Raw genomic sequence first — 18,907 nt, 5'->3', positions numbered from 1 at the left:
TTCACGATGTCGAATGACAGGATCTCTAGAAAATATATCAGAATTTCTAAGAGGGAACCATTTTGAGTCCTTTTTATTTTGACTTCTTTTGTACCTACAAGGAAACTACTGCTAATTATGTTGAACCAGCAGTGTTTCCCGGTATGATGCACTGGTATCGTACTAGAAACACATACATCGCAACATCTCACCTTCAGTATCTGCTGTAATCGGGTATCGCAGCGGTCCTGAATGACAACCTCCTGATTGGCGATCCGGCGCATCAGATCCATAATGTTGGAGTTTCGGAACTTCTCAAGGCCGTGGTCTACAGCAGCATTGACAAGTTGCTGAGCAGCACCGGTGAGATCCTCCGAGTCGGTCAATCGAAAGGGCGGTTCTTTTGGCCTTGGTCGCCTTGGTGTCTTCCACCAAAGGCTGTAAATCCGAAGTCGAAATAATCTCAACACAGGTTTCGTGTTCATGTCCAGAGGAGGTTGCATCTCGGCCACCATTTTTCTCAGATTCCAAATCCGCCTCGTTTATGTCTCCTTGACCTTGTTGACACTTTTCCTCCCTTCTTCCTTTTCTTCTCCTTTCTTTTTTTCTTGAACCCCAATATTGTGTGTGAGCTGTGGGGAGTATGCGGTGTCTCTTCCTCTTCACTCAAGCTCAAAACTTACGTGGCAACACGATGGTTGTGACCATTTATCGTACTTCTGTTCATCAAGGTAAGTTTGAATTACGATGATATACCACTTCGTGCTCATGCTTCGTAAAATAGCGGCACCTGTGAATTTGTGGTAGATCTGTTGTGTGTAATGAGGTGCGTGCTCGACTTTCAGAAAGCTTTGTTTCCAGGCTTTGACGAGTGAAATAGTGTGATCATTTGATGAACGAGTAACCGCACATCATCTAATGGAGTATGGGATGGAAAATTCAGCAGGAATATTTCGGGAATCACGTACCCGGCTTGCAAATACTGCCGTTCCAGAAGAGCCTAGGCCTTCCCCCCCCCTCGTGGTCAAAACCTGAGTGTTGTTGAAGTGATGGTGATCGTTTGAAATATGGGACAGGACGTGATGTGATAGTTTTCGCATTCAGAATAGATGACGAGCGCTCATGATAAGAAATATAAAAATATCTCCGATGCAGCAGAGAATATTTGCACACTTTGTGGATAACTCCACTGCTATCTGCATTGTTCGATTTCTTTTGACGCAGTAAGTGGACCTTGAATTAGTAGGTGCTTCAGTGATCGTCCACTAGATATTAAAGATGAGGTCCATTCATAAACCATACTGACATGTCACTAGTACCTGCGTAGCTATGGCCTCAAACAGTCAGGAGCCAGCCACTGAGCTTGAGTCCAGACTTGTGCAATTATCTTCCCTACTACAGGAAGAGATCGCCAAGTCAAGCCACCTCTCTCTTGAGTTCGAGAAGATGAAGATCAAGCTTCAACTACAAGAAAAAGAGCAAAAGGCTCTACAGGAGAAAGCTACTGATGCCCGGGCAGCTGGCTGGGAGCTGGAGCGCGTTAAGGACCGCTTCGCCGAAGCCTCCGACACTGTCGATTTTCTGGTTGCCAGAAACGAAACTCTGACGGACGAAAGTATTCTTCTCAAGTATGAAATCAGGGGTCTCAAGAAGAAACTTCGCCAGTCCGATGAGAAGGGTGAAATGCTGGAGGAGAGAATGGAGACGATGAAGGAAGGTCTGGAAGCTATGATCAACAAATACGAGGGCAAGGCCGCCGAGCCTGATAAGGATATGATTACTAGCATGAGAGAATGGTCGAGTGGATTTTGATGGACATCAAGATTGCTTGCCAAAGACTGATAATCGCGCAAGCTCCATAGAGGGAGTCCTATTATCGTATACCTTGCAGGGTAGGGATATCTTAGCCACACAAATGCACCTAACGTCGTTGAGATATGATTTATATGCACGGGCGTCATCTGTAACGCCAATCCTTCCACTAAAGGGCTTCGAGATTTTCTGATATAAAGAAATCTCTGTAACGTACCATATAACTAGCAAAGACTATAAAGCGTAGAATAGCTACGATGATAGCTGCAGCTGGGGCCAATAATGTTGTGCTTAGGTGACCGGGCCCTGTTGCGTCTCATCCTCATGGAAAACAAGGTGCAGTTCCTTCCCATCGACATAATACTGGCATACTAGCACTTCAAAGGACTACAGTCCTTCTTTCGCAAGCATATCGGCAATGTCGAGATAGAAAGCAACCGCGTTGAAACTTGAGCAGGTTAATTAGCCTTACGTTTGAATGGGAAGATCAGTGCTTACTTAGGGTCTTTGCCAAACCAAATCTTCCTCATATACCATCTCAATCTGTTTGTCCAGTTGATGAGGTCCAAGTGACTCACTTGGACAAGCGTCCCTTTATATTCGCCCCATTTGGCGGATTCAACGCTCACGAGTCCATCGTTTGCCCCTTCTGCGTTCTGCATGATCTGCCAAGTCGTGCGAAATGGGCTCAGCAGTACAGGTCGACTCATCATGGCCCCGTAGGAGAAATATCGCACAGATGGATCGTCTGGAGTCTTGGGATTGAATTCTTGGGTCATGTATTTCTTGGTCAGCTGTGAGAAGGCACCGGTCTCGATGCCGAGGCTGCCAAAGAATTTGTAGAGCGTAGGGAGCCTCTCGTTTCCTATCTCATTGAACACAAAGTCGGCAAAGGCACTCCCATGGTGAGGTGTGGCGACCGTGACAAGAGATTGAACGTCCACGTTCTTGGGTTGTAGGTGAGAGATCATGTACCTAGAATCTAAGCCACCCATACTGTGTGCAATGATATTGACGCTCTTGCCATTGGCTTCCTGCGCGATATACTCGCCAAGCTTTTGAGCCCGTTGCTCAATAGTACCGGAGGGTGGCACGGCAGCGGTGATCACTTCTACGCCATTCGCCCTGAGAGCCTCAGCTATTCCCCGCCAGTAGTGAACGGGCGGCACCAGACTGCCTGCTAATTTGAGTTCTGAAAATCCAAGCAAGCCGTGTGCAAGAACTATGGGGAGTTTGGGGGTTGCTGTGAGTTTGGTTAGTTCGATCCATGCATTAGTTCCAAGGGTATCATAGAATTCTGACCGTATTGCTCGCGGATCCTCGCATAGTCATCCTTGATTCGTCGACCCAGCTCTTTCACTCTTGGGTCGGCATCGGAAGTACTAGAGTAGTACTTTACTTTGCCAAGAGCACCACAGGGGTGGCATCTATAGCCCGAGGTTTGCAGCTCACGAATGCGCAACTGAAAAGGATTGGGATGAATGCGATAGTGGCGCGGAACATGTTTGATGACGACCATTGTTACCATCAAACTGGTCTTAGATTATGGGTGGTGGTTGTGTTTGTTGGAGTACATGGCCTTTAGGTGATCTATGGTTGCTTCATGGCCATGCCTGCTGTTGGTGCATGTGATAATTGGGTGGTCTCCTCGAGGATGCATTTTTGAAGAAAATCAAGCGCGTCGCGAAGTAATACAAGTTCCTTTGACGTCATTGACTAGCAATGGAACTCAGATGGCACTTGTGTCACTCGTTCAAGTAGTATAGCAGAGCAAAGTAAATGCAACCGAAACAACAGGCAAGGCCTCGCCGTCGAAAGAATATGCTATTATCGTTATTCTTCTTTTTCTTCTTCTTCTTCTTCCTCTACTATCCTTCCTACGAACAAGATCAAACAGATTTGATGCATCCATAAGTTGTGTTTACTGTTGACAGGCTGAACCTTCGCTAAATTCCCACTGCGCACCGTTGGCATATGGGGCCATTCCAGGCGGATCACCGGGTATTGCAACCCGCCCGCCGAAGTACTATGGTAGCAGGCCCAAAAAAGGGCATGTGGGGCAAGTACCACAGCTTCGTTACTACGTAAACGAAGCCTGGGCTGCTGTACCCGATGAATTTCCACGTGAATTGTTGATATCATGCCAGCTCGTTGTCAAGCTGTCATTGATGCCAAAGGAGGGCATACTAAGTACTGAGAATCATTAATTAGAAGTCAAATGAAAGCCGCGATCAGTTGTCTCTCAATCCCGTGCAATTTTGGTGGTGGTATGGAGACTCTGAGTGGCGTGGTACATGCTGCACGGTACCATTTTTACCCTTATATACCAAGTAGGAGGGTAGGCCGACTTGAGACCACTAACCTAAAGTATGCACTGCCATAGCATGCTACGTCAAGCTTTTGGTGGCTGGTCGCATCCGGGGCCGCATTCTTACTCCAACATTGCTCCATCACCCAGATTCTATTGTACCACGGTTACAGTCTCACTGCCTGAACCAGACGACCATCGATTCCATCCTAAGTCTGACCTTGTAGTTAACACGTGTTAGTAAACCCTCTCAAGGGCATCAGTCGGGCTATGGCCACCACACTGCGGCATCAGAACAAGCGCTGGCTGCGGTAACAGAGCCAACTGCATAAGAACTTGATGCTGCTTCAACCGTAGGATTAAGCGCGGCAGCACAAACTATCCCAGGATTTTGTCAACTGTTCTCCACCCCGAATCCGCTTTGATAAGGCGACATCAGATCAAATTCGGCAGTTGACAATGACCTGAATGCCTGCTCGACTACTTTACCCTACCGCACTACATAATATGGCATGGATGATGCAAGACCATGTGAATTTTGACGAGCGAGTGCTTACCTAGCAGTAGACCACTTTAACCCAACAAATGCGCTACACGAAGACAAGGCTCGACTTCTTGAGTCAATAGTTGGTCAAATGGGGGGCTTGCAAGATGTTCGAATATGCCCCGACGATTGATGGTGGGATCTTGATGATACCTTCTTCCGCAATCAGGCCACTGAGCAATAAATCGAGTTCGCGTCTATGTTTTGCGCATGATGCAGTAAGTCACTGTCAGCCAACCAGACAATGGCAATAGCCGCAGTAATATACAGGGTCATATGTCAAAGCAATTTGGTTGGTGGGTGTGACCAGGGGTTTTCGGTTGATCCAAACTGCTGGGACGTTCGCTGGTAAGGGCCCAAAGGCTATTGGAGTGCCCAACCGTCCCTTAGCCAGACAAGACCCATGGTCAAAAGTGCACTTCTACTATCGACGGTTATGGTAGGTCCACAGACTCGCAAAGCTTGACCGTTACCCATGGTTGTGTTACACTGCCTGATTCATCCACAGACCTTAGAGCATACCCAAGGTTTGTTCATGTCCTCTCTGAAGTGATCATTGCCGTCCAAGATGGGAGGAAGGAAGACAGCAACCAACAAGTAACACTGCATATGCACGTTACAAGGGTCATTCGCCCCCAAATCCAACCACTCAGATACGAGGACTTTCACTGTGAATCGGGTGATGATGACTCGGACCGGTGCGCATGCGTGTCTTTCGGGAAATCTCCCATTATTACAAGCAAATGGCGCTCTGCCATTAGTATTGTCGGGCCAGTCGCCGTCTTCTCGTGAAATACTTCATTATCTGGCCACACCCGTCCTCGAAAAAGCTTCACTCCTCTGCTCCCAAGAGTTGTATCTTCCACTGCTCATGTAAAACGCTGAACAACAATGGCCAGTTCAGGAGATTGCGACAGGAACAGCTGTTCATATGGCTTCCTCCAGTATGAACCTTCGCTGGCCGGCAATGTAGTTCTACTGGCCTTCTTCGCTATCTTAATTCCCATCGCGCTGTTCTTGGGCTTTCGGTATCAAAGCTTGATATTCGCCGTAACGATCACCACTGGTCTTTCACTCGAAATCATCGGCTATGTCGGTCGGTTACTTGCTCGAAGCAACAAAAACAACAAAGCAGATTTTATTCTATTTCAACTTGGCACTTTACTAGCTCCAATATTTATCTCGCTCGCTGTGTTTCGACTGATGCCACCTATCGTGGCGGCATATGGTGATCGCTATCGGGCCTGGAGGCCAGCCTGGCACAATATCGTCTTCTACGCATTTTCTGCAGTGTGTATAGTACTCCAGACAATTGGTAGCGTTCTTTCCATGTTGGCCGACACCAAAACCTCAGTAAGAAGCGCAACACTCTCTTGTTGTCCTTGTCATAGCTAAACATTATTAGAATGACATTGGAATACGTCTGCTTGTCGCTGGCTTAGCAATTCATATATCCAGCCTATTCATCTTTACAATATTAGGAGTACGCTTTGCCTTGGCAGTACGCCAAAGGAAGGGGGGTTGGGACCGTGATAGTATCATGGTATATAAAACACCTCGCTTCAAGTCGTTTATTATTGGTAAGTCGTCTGGTTAATAATGAGTAAAGCATCAAACTGATCAGTGGTTTCTCAGGCTTGAGTATTGCCGCAATACTCCTCATCGCTCGAACAGCATACCGGATGATAGCTGTTGCCGAAGGACTAGCATCAACTCTTGCACAAGACGAAGTGTTGTTTCTCGTCCTGGATGGAGCGTTGATGCTCGTCACTATTGCACTACTGTTGGCATTATTTCCGGGTAGGGTGCTAGGTGCTTCCCAGCCTGACAATGCAGCTTATGCGCAACGAACGTCGCAAAAGTCGATCAATCGACCTGCGCCTATCCAGCTTGAGCGTAATTTCCTTGGTCAAAACCGCAACCGCGTCAGCCTCAAGTCAAGTGCCGCCAATACTCCGAAGACGTCGCCGAAGTATTCACCCAGGAAGTCGAATATACCGCCGCCACCCGCGCGACGAAATATGGTCGATAGTGAGCAATTGTGGTAAAGTGTTCTGCGATTGGGCAGTATCTCTACTCAACGAGAGGTTATCCGGAAGCAAACATCACAAGCTTAATTTGTTCTTCTGCATGGCGTTCAGGTAAATATGGAGGTCGGAAAGGTGTGCGGGCAAGATTGCGGTTTACAGTTTGCTTATACACAGTTCTGGATCAGGTTTTGAGGTTACAACAGGCATTGTTCTGCTTGGATTTATTCGTCTCTCATTAAATACCATAAACATAAATCGCATCACAGAAAGACCACACCTATGTCTGTGAAACTGAACCCATGTAGATTGTGATCGTGATATGTTACAAGTGTAGAAACGTTGATTGATATATCCAATATAGCATCCATTGGGAATCCTTCGTTGACAGAACCCTTCTCTGGGATTTTCTCCTGGTCATAAAGCAACACAGCACCACCCCCTTCCGAAGATTGATCACATACACAGTAATGCTTGAACTAGGTAAACTAATGCTTGGCAACACGGTCGATAATTGCGACTGGCTGCGTCTGCAGGACATGTTAAATAACTACATGACACCTGTACCGAGTGACACCACCACTGGCTGCGGCGGTTGGTTCCCAGGATTTCGCAAACGACCTGTAACGATGCAATTAAACAATATCCTGTGGATTATCAGTGTGCCCGGGTCCTCTCGATCTGCCTTCTGACCAAACAGAACGCCGCACCAAACGCCATGCCACCAAGGTGAGCCGCATGTCCAATCCGCGAGCGTTTCACGCCAAGGCTGAAGAAGTCGTACGAGAAGCAGCACAATGTAAACATCCACAGCTGTATCTTTCTCGGGAATGGCCAACAAACAATCATGGTTTGTGGCCCTAACATTGTGACCGTCATCCCCAGTCCCCAGACAACCCCACTAGCTCCCAGGCACGATGTAAAATAAATGTTTTCCTTTCTCCAGTGCGTGATACATGCAGCGGAACCTGCGATCGCGGAGCCAAAAGACAGTAGTACTAGCTCGAGAGGCTGCATTCCAAAGCGAAGTGCGAGCGGGACGTAGTTGTTGAACGCCAGCAGGTTGGGGAGCAAGTGGTTGAAAGACTGGTGGCTGAAAGCACTGGTAAGGTACGTCCACCATCGCCGCCTGTTCAGATTGCCGAAATTGAGCAGGAAGTTGTCACTCATGAAGCTAAGAAGATCCCCATCCTTGGCGCCGAAGGCCACTTTCCAGAGGAGGAAGACGAGTCCGTTGAGGCTGGCAAACCCCCACTGGAACATGGATTGAAATGTTGCGTGGGGTTCGCGAATGGGCACACCATGGCCGCCGCTCGGGCCCCAGCATCCCAATGGCGGCATAGTCGTAACGTGTGTAAGGCGTCCTGGCTACCAACTACGTCTGAGATACAGACTAGAAACAGATAGCTGGCCATATGCCAGTAAGTCTTGAAACAATTGGAAGAAGTTTGTGTAGCCAAAATACTTGTCGCGACGCGCTTTCGCAGGGCATCCTGCGAGCGAAAAGCAATGTTGCAGAGGCACGGTGGTCCTACTGTACGTTGCGGGGGCGTGCCCATGGCTAAGAAGAAAGCAGCCAGCCTGGCGGCGATTGTTCCATCTATCCCTATGAGGACCCAGAGGATAACCTCCGAGCTGAGCTGGCAATGCACTCAATGTCAAGAATTGGACACATCGCATCTCTTTAGAGGTTACATATACATGTAGAGAATAACACTCAGTTTCTGAAATCAGTGCATGCACGGGTTCTGGGTCTAATCGGTGCTGAATCTTGTTGGCTCAGAAGCCCCTTGTGCTTCGATAACCTAGATGTTTCGTCGCCCCAAAAGACATTGGCATCCGAACCAAGACGAACTTGATCGAATGTGCAAACAACACTTGGATTTCTGGCGGCATGCTAGTGCATCCCCGAGACATTCTGTGATTGTACGCGTTCTTCCGAATATTGCTGTAGTTATATTTTCTCCAACCAGGATTTTTCCTTCCTTGTTCCGACCAGGGTTATTCCCGTCAATATAAGCATGCATCCCACCAAGGCTTTCATAAGTTGTAGCGCGTGTATTGAGAATAAATAAATATTTTCTTCAAACATGTCACAGTCATCTTTCGAAGGTTTGTATAAGTAGCTAGCACTGAGTCAGGTAAGCACAAAATGTAAGGAAGCCTGAAGATCTTAGCACAATTCTTAAGCACCATCTTCGTTCGCCATCTTTGTATAAATCATCAAGGATCATCACTAGTGATGCAAACAATCTACTTGATGTCTTCTTACCGACACAACAATTTCACAAAGCGCAATTGTAGTCGTCGAGACCGCCATTGTCTGCTCAAGCACATGCCATGGGACATGGTTACATACGCATATCATATAGGCAGACTTAGATTTATTATAACATTTCTCTACTACATGAGACCAGAATGAATTACGCCTTGTAAGATATAGGTAATTTTCGGACACTTTCATAGTTAACCAACATATTACAACTTTTATGGCCGGCACAGGAACGCGACTACTGTGTATGCACAACAGGTTGAAAAATGACTTTGCTGTTTATCCGCTGGTCAATTGTGGATGATTCGGCACTATGCATGGCGTTGTTCCGCTTGCAGATCTGGTTTGTTTCCTTTGTTTCGTACGGAGCAATGTGCAAGACTAGTTCAGTGCTTTGTATGCTCTCTTTTGATCCTATGCTCTTACACGTAGCTATTCACTATAAAAGTACCGGGCAGCTTGAAAGACTCGGGGTGATAGAATACTAGCTCGCCAATTTTCTGCGGCGTTCTTAAGGGGCAATTTTATCTTTGCAAACAGGAACGTCGGTAACTGATACAAAAACTGAGGTAACCTGAAACCCTCCTAACCTGAACTACATATAAACTCATCCCATCATGGCTATGGACGCTGAGTTCGCCAAGCCCGAGCTGGGTTTTGATCCTGCCGATAATCAAGTCGTGAAGGAGTACTACGGTAGAGAGATATCTAGGCCCGCAATGGATCCAAGTGGGCAACGAGCGGCCACAGTGATGGAACGCATCGATGAACAATTTGAGAGCTTTTCAGAAATGATTGGTCGCGAGCCGACTGAGGAAGAGAAGAACAGAATGGAAGAAGTTCAGATCAAATGCAGCGGTTGGCTAGAGGGTGCCAAGATTGATCTCGAAGGCAAGGACCAAGTACCTATCGCATGGTTCAACCGTCTCGTAGTGGAGCTGGAGGATACTATACTGCGTGTTGCACGCGACCATGTCGAGTCCAGTGCTTGCTACATAACAGCTTCAACAGCATGCGGTGACAGTACTGTGTTAGTGGACGAGCTAAACAAGCTTGAGGAGGCCGCAAGCACACAGTACGACCCAAAAAAGAAGGAAGACGAGATTGACTTCATGAAACTTTTGCTTGAAACAGACATTGGGGAGGCAAGAGCAAAGAGCCAGAACTTAAAGGGCGAGATTGCGCGGCTCGAAAACATAGCTACTCGAAGTGAAGACGATTATATCAAGATTATTAAGGCGAAGAATACCATGATTAAAGACTACGAAGACCAGTTAGGCCAATTGCTGAAGTCTGATACTAATGACGGCGCATCGGTCAATGATAGTAACAAACAACTTTCTCCAGAAATCCATGAACATCAACTCGACATCGAGAATTTGCGCAGAGAGAAAGCCGCACTCAAGGGTAAGGGCAGACAAACTGACACTCTTGAAAGGCAAGTTAATCAACTAAAACTACAAGCGGATACACCGAGCACCAAGCATCCAAATGATGAGAAAGGCAATAACAAGCCAGTAGATACACTTCAAGCTCAAATTAAGGCTCTGCAAGACGAGAACAGCAAGATTGAGAAGAATTTGAATGAGGAACTTCAAAACTTAAAGGAGGAGCTTGAAAGTTACAAGGGTAGACTCATCGTCGGGGGTTGTGAAGACGAGGTAGACCCTTCGGAGAAAGAGGTCGAGGACTTCGAAGCCGCACAACGAGAACCATCTTTTGAAAAATACCAAAAGAAGCGGATATCTGCGGTCACCAAAGTTCACGATGGCCTGCGGGCGTTAAGAATAGCTTTCGAACAGCTTTTGGAAGATATCGGATCGGAGGACAAGCCTTCTACCACCCAACAAACACATGCTCGATCCTGTCGCTGTTTCGAGGACACAAGCATTTGATGGTGGAATTCGTTTGGTTTATTGACGGAGCACTGTTCCACAATTCTCTGAGGTCGAGTGTCAAACGATGGGCTCTGGGTATATGATGTTTTTATAAAATTGCGAATCCAGAAGCGACAACGGATCATTTTCTTTGTCGTATTTGGACATAGGTAGATATAAAACACAACACATTAGAAGTGTAAATCTCAATTCCGACATAGGCCATGAGTTCTTGTCAAAGGCTTGTTGATATATCCTCAATAGGAAGGAATGGAAGCCATCAGAAGCCGCTGCTATTTTCGTATTGCTGTACGCGGAGGACAACACCCGCAAACTTAGGCACTATTCTGAACTGAGACCACATGTGATTGAGTTGCATGAGGCCGGTTACACTACTTAACAAGTGGTCGCTCTCATGCGTATCACCCAACTCTGAGAAAATTGAAAGAATTCTGTATAGTTACAGCAAGACTCGCATTGGAGTTAAGATCGAAAGGTTCTATAATTTCTGCTGGCCTCTCCGTGATGACTTCCTGACCGCTATTTCGCCTCGAATGACGCAAGCCTCCTGGTTTCCACAAACTAGACACGCCAGTATCACTGCATTTATGAGATCGCGGAAAGTTTACCATGACCTTGGCAAATATAAATGGAGAGAGGCACACCAGCTGGATCCCATCCGGTAAATATATTTATGAGACGCAATCCTTCGGATCGCGGTGAATAAAGGGCTTCAAGAGTCATATGGACGCCATCTGCCGACCTCATTGGTGCCTCTTGAGTCCCATGATCACTAAGACAGCCCGGAATTTGCAGGTAATGCTTAGGAATATCTTGGTGGTGGAGGCTGGGTCGACAACGTGGAGGTGCTAAGTACCTTACCAAATATTTTGTATGTAAGAATACGCGAAGGATTCATGAACAACTTGGCGAATCCATTGAAACATACTTGGACTCGGATAGGTGGTTGGCAAATGGGCAGGGTTGCTGGTGTTTGTTCATGTGCCAACCCAAAACACGGATCCGAGCTCCATCATTATATTATATTTTGATTTCGCTAGTCCCCATACATGCAAACATGTATTTCTACATACGCCTGTCGGCAATACATAATGGTACAATGAATCTACGAACTTGGAGCGTGTGGGCATATTAGTTATGGACTCCTTACTGCAGACATCGAGGCAGACCTAGCCTACGTTGTGAGTTCGCAAGTTGACGGAAACTATGCTCAACTCCACGTGGTTTTGTAATGATACATTTCTTGGCTCTGTCTGATTATGAACGGCACCTTTTTTTTATGAAAGCACTTTAAACTTAATGATGAGTCCATGCTGCGCAGAAACACTTGGCTTGACGGCCGAGGCCTGGATATGGTGTGACATGCGCGGAATTGATCTGGTTCTCACAGACGTCAGCCGCCAAGCATCACAAAACAATTGTTGACTAATGTTCCATTGACTGTTCGAGTTGGCAACGGCGACATGAACTCGCTTCATCGCGACATCGAAAAGCAGGGATAGGGACGACTCATACTCTTATGACTGGCCAGGACATCGTCGCCAAGCGTACGGAACGTACAACCCGCATCCACCTGGGCATGAACCAAACACCCAACCAGTAAGTCGTGCCGCCTCATACAGATTTCGACCGTCGTTAGAAGTGGAGTGTTCGGAGAAATGGAACTAGACTAACATGTGTAAACCGACGTATATGGGTTACTGGAGGACTTCTCAGCAGACTCCAACGGGAAAATATCGACACTTGTTTTTTTCTCTCATCTGCCATCTTCGCGAAGCAAGAGGCTGCAGAATCTGAGAATTGCCTCTTATTTCAGCCGCAAGAGTATGTGCAGATGATTAGCACAATCTGGCTAGCCAAGGACTTCAGATCTGGCCCAGAACAAATATCACAGCGCATGATGCTTGCTTGGCGTGATCTGCGGGAAGTCGTTGCCTTCGCGCTTTGCGTATGCACCCAATGCTTATCTCTCAACTGTCACTTGAACACGAATGATATGGAAAAGTTTCTGCATCCACTGCTCTAAAGGATCAAGCAGCGCCGCTTGACTTGCATAGCCAAGACGGGCGAGGGTGTTCGGGAAGGTCGCCGTAGGCATAAACTAGCAGTCGGGAGCGGTCAGCTGTGATTCGTGGAGAATCTGTGCTACAGAAGATCCAGTAATGGGGAGCCTCCGGTAAAACCTCACGACTCACGAATTGCACTACGAAACAGCGAAAAGCCAGGGGCCCCAGCTCCCCCGCATCCCTTCTGAACTACAGTATGGGACTTTGGAGCCCCTCACTGCATCCAGCTTGGGCGTCTTCTCCAAACATGTTCAGAGAGCACTGCTATTTCCGTTGCCCGCTCATCACCCCGTGGGTCTGTTATGGACGGGATTTGTGATTCATGAATGCAGTCGCGGCCCCTTCTATAGCGACCTCGAACCAATTAAGCACCAAGGCTCGATAGCTATAAGTTACGATGCCGTGAAGATCTGCCATCGAGCTCGGAATAATGAGACACATTAGTTTTGGCGGGGTACGCAAGCGATGACAAAGCCTTTGGTGTACTGTATCGCGAGACTTCACAGGATGGATAACAAAAGAGTATACCCGTTTCAGTCGGGCGGATGATACGATGCAGATACCTGGTTGGCTTCACTTGTTATTGACGTGCGTGCTATATTATAGTTGGAAACATTGGCTTAATATCTCTCAAATCCCCCATTTGCCCCCTACCGCTACCCGAGGCGCACACGCTTGCCCCATAAAACATGTAACGTACATCGAAAAGGACGATTGAGGTTCATGCACATTATCGTTGAAGCTACGATATATGTAGCCGGGATATTGTTTCGATATGACTGCTTCTTGTAACGTCAAAACCATGTTCGCCCCCGGCGGGAAATCCGAGCAAGGAAAAGAATGGAAGACATGTCCTGCTTATTCACCCAGGTCCAGGTCCAGGACCAGGACCATGACCAAGAGAGACCGACAGTGAATGGAGCACCGGGGCCCCAGTCGCTCAACCCTGCTCAGCATGCAAACTAGTGGCTATTGCAACTGGAAATCGGGGAAATTCTTTGGCTTTGAAGGCTTGGCAGGTCGTTTGTGGGTACATTCCCCACGGCCACGATTCCATTGAACCCGCGTTCTCACACATCCAGCTATTGGTTTCATTTCCGTCCATGCTGGGGCTATTTTGCCGATTTTCTGAAATGAATTCAAGCACCGTAGTCGTATCTTTTGCCGGTCCACTCTGGATACTCATACAGACCGATTCCACCTCCCGCCCGCTCTGAAGATTGTTCGTCCTCTGACCCGGCCATCTTGCACGGCACCTCTTATCTTCGGGGGAAAGCATCAGCACAAATCCCGTCCTGCGAGCTCACTGGCCAGTGGTTACATACAGCTACCGTGACACCAGACCTCCTATCCCTCCATTTATCGACTCTTGGCTCGCAGCGCGTGAGGCTCATCCGTCAACCTGGTCACCTCGATCTGTTTCCGCCGAGGTCCGGCCTGGAGAATTCTCTGTCATTTGGTGGCTGGAAGAATTATAGCACGTCTAACAGAAACGAGTCGCAAGCGACTGGGGCCAAGAAACAATATTCTTCCGCCTTATCTCATTCGCCCACAGCTAGTCTAGCGCGATAGCATTAGCCGTACCATCTCACGGCCTCATCAAGGTGCAACCACAATCTGTTCGCTTTAGAGCGAAGAGCTCCCCTCTGTGGTTTAGGGAAGGCTTCATCTCAAAGTATATTCTCCGAGCAAATACGGGCCCCCACGATCCTACCAGACACAGCGCTATAATCAAGCTTAAACACCACCAATGAGCTATCTCACAACTCGCACTTAGATCCCAGCATACTCCCAAGGTCTGCCATCACCTCGATCACCGGTCTGTCTTACCAGGTGCTGCCGCGATCCTTAAGAGCCTGACTGACCGGTGCCTCTTGCTACTGGGTTCCTATCCCCCTTCTGGTGTTTGGCAGCTCTGTCATGCCTTAGCAGTGCCTTCATCCTTTTGACATATTTTTTTTGCATGCTGCTTGGGGATTGATTTATGCGTCAAGCTGACACTTACCTCTCGCTGATTTGCTTACAACTCTTGGCAGCACCACAGTAGGGACAGAGGTTTTCTCGCTCTTTCAGCGTTAATAGAAGCGCCACGTCCAACGGGAACGGGAAGATGACGACTGCGGTCCAGCATCTTGATGCAAGGCCGACGCCGATGCGACCACTTAGTGTGAATGGGCTGATCGGGATGGAAATGGACGTTGACCGACGCTCAATATCCCCGGCCACTAATGGGGTCAAGTTCGGCAGTGGTCCGAAGAAAGGCGACACACGGATTGTCGTCATCGTGTATGGTCAAGGCCAGGAAAAGATCGTGTCAGTGTTCGCTGATGTGCTGGGAAAGTCGTACCGACTGGCCGATGGATTTCAGAATGTATCTTCGGCGGACAGGGATGTTGTGGTTGGAATAGCGGCGGAAAAGGCTAAAGAGGATATCTCGATTCGCGCAAAGAGCCTCATGGTCGCCATCAACGCTCACTGTGTCGGCCTAGGCATGCCGCCAGACTTGCAGTTGTCGGCCGACTGTGATTACGAATTCATCTACACCGAGTCCCCTTTCTTTCGTCGCGATCTTTCACGATTTACGTCTTTCGTCCTCGGTCAAATCAACCACCATGAAGCGTTGATGGCAAAGGCGAGGACGTACTTTATTTCAACGACCTTCCCAGACGTACACGCTGCGCTACCAAATATTGACATCCTTACTGTTGGTGCTGATGCTGTGGAGCTACGTGTCGATCTTCTGAAGGAGCCTCTCAGTGATGGGACATTCGCACCAATGCCTAGTCTCAGCTACATCGGCGAACAACTCATGTTACTGCGGCAGAGAACTGAGCTACCACTGATTTTCACCACTCGATGTACGAAAGAAAATGGTCGGTTCCCAATGGACAATCCTGAAATACAATACGAGTATCTGTACCGCGCAATACAGTGGGGTGTCGAGTACATCGATGTTGAAATCTGGCTACCAGAAGATGTTCGCAGGAGGCTTTGGGAACAAAGGGGTAGTAGCCGCATCATGTCGGCCTTCCACGACTTTTCATTCACGTTCAAGTGGCCCTCGGTTCAAGCACAGTCTATTTTCCTCGAGTCGCGCAAATATGCCGACATTGTGAAGATGATCGCATTCATCAACGAACACAATGAAAACTTTGAGCTTGAGTACTTCCGATCCAAAATTCGGGCAGAGTATCCTGACGCCCCTCCCCTCTCCTTGATCAATATGGGCGAGACCGGCCAGTTCTCTCGAACTTTGAACAAGGTTTTTACACCGATTACTCACCCATTGCTGCCTATCATTGCAGCCCCAGGACAGATGAGTGCTGCAGAGATTAATGCTGCCTTGTCACTATTGGGTCAATTGCCAAAAAAGAACATATATGGTATCACCAGTCCATCGTCCCGGGTTGCTACGCCACAAGCACCGTTTTACGAAAAATGTTTCAACGAACTTGGCCTTCCACACCAGTTTGCCGCCGTGGAAAGGCAGGCGCGAGGTCCATCATGCGTCGAAGCCTGGTGTAACCAAAAGGCTTTTGGTGGTGCCTACTTGAGCCCACCCGTATCTTACTCTAGCTTGATGCACAACAGCACTGTTTTCTCGCGGCTTAGAAACGGAGCTGGGCCTATCCTTACGGAAGCAGCTCGACTCATCGGTATGATTGACACAATCGTGGTACGGTCAAGCTCGAATGCTACCCCTGAATCAGCCCCAGCTTCAATTCCATCGAGCCCTTCTAGGAATGGAGATTACAGTCATAGAAGTATGCAGTATTCTTACGCTGGTCTCCCTCCTAACTCATCTCTGGTGTTTGATAATGCGACTTGGCGTGGAATACTCGGCACATTGACCCGCGACCTGGCACCCTCGGCGTACTTGGGACGCACAGCACTCGTAGTGGCATCAAGCTCAGATGACGCAGCTTCAGTCATTTTCGCTTTGAAAGCTCTCCAAGTAGACAAAGTATACACTGTTGGCTTTAAAACGCCAGTGGCTCTCTCTCGGGGAATGACCATTGAGCCCTTTAACAGCCTGGAGAGCCTGCAAAGAGCCCGCATGGTTGGAGACGATGCGAGCCCCTTCGTTATTGTATCTGCACTTGGTCCCGAGAAGAGCAACATCGTTGGTATGCTTCTCCGTGTATTCGGCGGCACGAGGAGTCCAACGTCAACGAATACGCGAAAAGTGTTCCTCGATCTTGCAGATGGACCACGAAAAGGTGACCCAGGCATCATTGCCGAACAGAGTGGTTTCGCCGCATACGGGGTTGCGGATGTTGCAGCATTCACGACCGTTGAAACTTTACGGCAACTGGTCGGCCAGAATGTGCCGTATAGCTTTGTTCGCCTGGCTAGTGGACGGGGTATTTTTTAAGGGGTTTGCTTCCTATTGGCAGAATCAATAATTGCGAAGAGCCAGAGGGCGCATCATGCACCGTCGTTGTCTGACAAGAGTTGTGACGGTAGATTTCGTCTTGTTTCCCGGTGTCGGAAGCACGTGGGTTGGCTTGGCTGTGTTGGTGGAGAGATCCCAGACGCCACGGGCAACATGACTGTCCTATGTCTGCTGTTCTTATCTAACACTTCCTCCATCGGAGCTTGCTATGCAGCCAGTTCACGGTTTAGTGGTTTGAGGTATAACCATGGGGTGAGCATTGCTTTGACATGCGTACATCATCATAAAGGCCTGTTATTTCCCTGCATGCTTGGGTTCCCAGCGATCTATCGAGGAAATATGGATGTGGAATCATTTGCATAGGGAGCAAGGATGTTGAAAACAAGGAGTTCAGACATTGGCTGGCGTTAAAGGATTCTGGCTGGTCGATACTGATAACAAAGATCGGCTTGGTCGGCAGTGTGTATCACGCGCTTTGAGCGATCATCTTCCGCGTAGTTAGGTTTCGTTTGTCACATTAACTTGGAGTGATGTGGGGATGTGGAGGTGTGATTTGACTGGTTGGCTTCTCTGGGGCTTGGAACCATCCCATGTACATAGTTGAGATGTATCACTTTGTAATGGGCATCTTCTTCAATATATGCCCATCCCCTTTCATCCTTCTATCGACTTAATCAGCCAGTGAAGATGGGCAAATTCCACGCCCGTGTGCAAGGACTTGGCAGAAGAAGGGCATGACATGCACTTGGTACTGTATTGTAGACAAACTAATGAACACCATTATGGTCAGCTTGGACAACGAGTCTGAATTGCCTAGTAAAAGCTGACGCAAAAACAAAATAAGTGACAAACCTGGGGTTTCGTACTCCTCTAGATTTAGTCATTGAACCATCTCCTTGTGCGACGTTTCGTCTGTTGGCAGAAGAGTACATCATCTGTTTACCTCGTGGTGGCAATCACATGTGTCCATATAGAGCATTCGTTGATCCTTTCAACAGATCTGCAGTCTGAGACAGAAGGGAATACAGAAACACGCCTATGTTGCGTTGTTCAGAGAAGGGAACATAATCTCACCATATTTCATGCCCTCGTCGTTTTTGAGCCTGGAGACAGCTGATGTCATGATCGATGCGGCATGTGAGGCGAAGCCGCAAAGATTTCTTTTGGCAAATGATTAAGCAAGCTATGGGTTAAGGGTAGGTACTGCAAGATCTGAAGTTGCAACGATGATCGCCATTCTGCTTGGTTCAGATACCTGCTGTGTGGTGAATAAGAGGAGTGGCAAGTTTCGTCTGGTTGGTCGATAGAACAGCGTATGGTGTAATTAGAGTTCACCATCGGCTCGGAGACAAGCACCACGAAACGAACTTGGTATCCTCTTCGTTGAAAGATGCTCATATTACGTTCTGTGTCGTTGTCTTACTGCCCAGTGCCGTCACTGCTGCATGTCATGCAGAAAATACCCTCCTGATAGGGCAGTACGGTTACGTCGGCAAACGGCACTTTTTGCTTTGCTATGAACAATGATGCAACAAGAGACCATGAGATAAGGAGCGCAACATCTTGCGAGAGTTGTGAAAGCTCATCAAGTGAACCGGTGCATCA

The 18,907-nt window shown here is 47.9% G+C and overlaps 7 protein-coding genes across 7 annotated transcripts; 4 read left to right on the top strand and 3 right to left on the bottom strand.

Annotated features, from left to right (window-relative positions):
* Nucleotides 1-111: 111 nt before the first annotated feature.
* Nucleotides 112-494, bottom strand: BKA67DRAFT_536400 (uncharacterized protein; the record flags this gene model as incomplete). The annotated part of the gene is made up of 2 exons (XM_046100146.1): nt 112-162; nt 192-494. The coding sequence occupies 2 exons, from the start codon at nt 492-494 to the stop codon at nt 112-114; spliced, it is 354 nt and encodes a 117-aa protein (XP_045956949.1).
* An 814-nt stretch (nt 495-1,308) lies between these two features.
* Nucleotides 1,309-1,791, top strand: BKA67DRAFT_659359 (uncharacterized protein; the record flags this gene model as incomplete). Its single annotated transcript, XM_046107428.1, has 1 exon — nt 1,309-1,791. One exon carries the CDS (start codon nt 1,309-1,311, stop codon nt 1,789-1,791), a length of 483 nt encoding a protein of 160 aa, XP_045956948.1.
* A 425-nt stretch (nt 1,792-2,216) lies between these two features.
* Nucleotides 2,217-3,489, bottom strand: BKA67DRAFT_567187 (putative triacylglycerol lipase). Its single transcript, XM_046102963.1, has 2 exons — nt 3,094-3,489; nt 2,217-3,034 (listed from the first exon to the last, which is right to left on the bottom strand). Exons 1-2 carry the CDS (start codon nt 3,317-3,319, stop codon nt 2,286-2,288), a joined length of 975 nt encoding a protein of 324 aa, XP_045956947.1. The 5' UTR covers nt 3,320-3,489; the 3' UTR covers nt 2,217-2,285.
* Nucleotides 3,490-5,534: 2,045 nt separating this feature from the next.
* Nucleotides 5,535-6,691, top strand: BKA67DRAFT_659357 (RTA1 like protein-domain-containing protein; the record flags this gene model as incomplete). Its single annotated transcript, XM_046107427.1, has 3 exons — nt 5,535-5,996; nt 6,049-6,223; nt 6,279-6,691. 3 exons carry the CDS (start codon nt 5,535-5,537, stop codon nt 6,689-6,691), a joined length of 1,050 nt encoding a protein of 349 aa, XP_045956946.1.
* A 636-nt stretch (nt 6,692-7,327) lies between these two features.
* BKA67DRAFT_536396 (uncharacterized protein) lies at nt 7,328-7,933 on the bottom strand (the record flags this gene model as incomplete). The annotated part of the gene is made up of 1 exon (XM_046100145.1): nt 7,328-7,933. One exon carries the CDS (start codon nt 7,931-7,933, stop codon nt 7,328-7,330), a length of 606 nt encoding a protein of 201 aa, XP_045956945.1.
* A 1,626-nt stretch (nt 7,934-9,559) lies between these two features.
* BKA67DRAFT_536395 (uncharacterized protein) lies at nt 9,560-10,837 on the top strand (the record flags this gene model as incomplete). Its single annotated transcript, XM_046100144.1, has 1 exon — nt 9,560-10,837. The coding sequence occupies one exon, from the start codon at nt 9,560-9,562 to the stop codon at nt 10,835-10,837; it is 1,278 nt and encodes a 425-aa protein (XP_045956944.1).
* A 4,179-nt stretch (nt 10,838-15,016) lies between these two features.
* On the top strand, nt 15,017-17,281 carry BKA67DRAFT_518612 (pentafunctional AROM polypeptide; the record flags this gene model as incomplete). Its single annotated transcript, XM_046098022.1, has 1 exon — nt 15,017-17,281. The coding sequence occupies one exon, from the start codon at nt 15,017-15,019 to the stop codon at nt 17,279-17,281; it is 2,265 nt and encodes a 754-aa protein (XP_045956943.1).
* Nucleotides 17,282-18,907: the final 1,626 nt, after the last annotated feature.

The sequence above is a fragment of the Truncatella angustata genome, assembly GCF_020726525.1.
Source record: "Truncatella angustata strain MPI-SDFR-AT-0073 chromosome Unknown BKA67scaffold_5, whole genome shotgun sequence".
NCBI classification, from domain to species: domain Eukaryota; kingdom Fungi; phylum Ascomycota; class Sordariomycetes; order Amphisphaeriales; family Sporocadaceae; genus Truncatella; species Truncatella angustata.
The sequence above is the reverse complement of the archived record's forward strand: the minus strand, read 5'-3'. Positions and strand labels throughout refer to the sequence as shown.

What these genes read in the sequence shown, in the direction of transcription:
- BKA67DRAFT_567187 (XM_046102963.1), bottom strand. Translation starts at nt 3,319, where the DNA reads ATGGTAACAATGGTCGTCATCAAACATGTTCCGCGCCACTATCGCATT. An exon ending in GAGGATCCGCGAGCAATACG is followed by an intron (nt 3,035 to 3,093) that starts GTCAGAATTCTA and finishes CCAAACTCACAG; the next exon opens with CAACCCCCAAACTCCCCATA.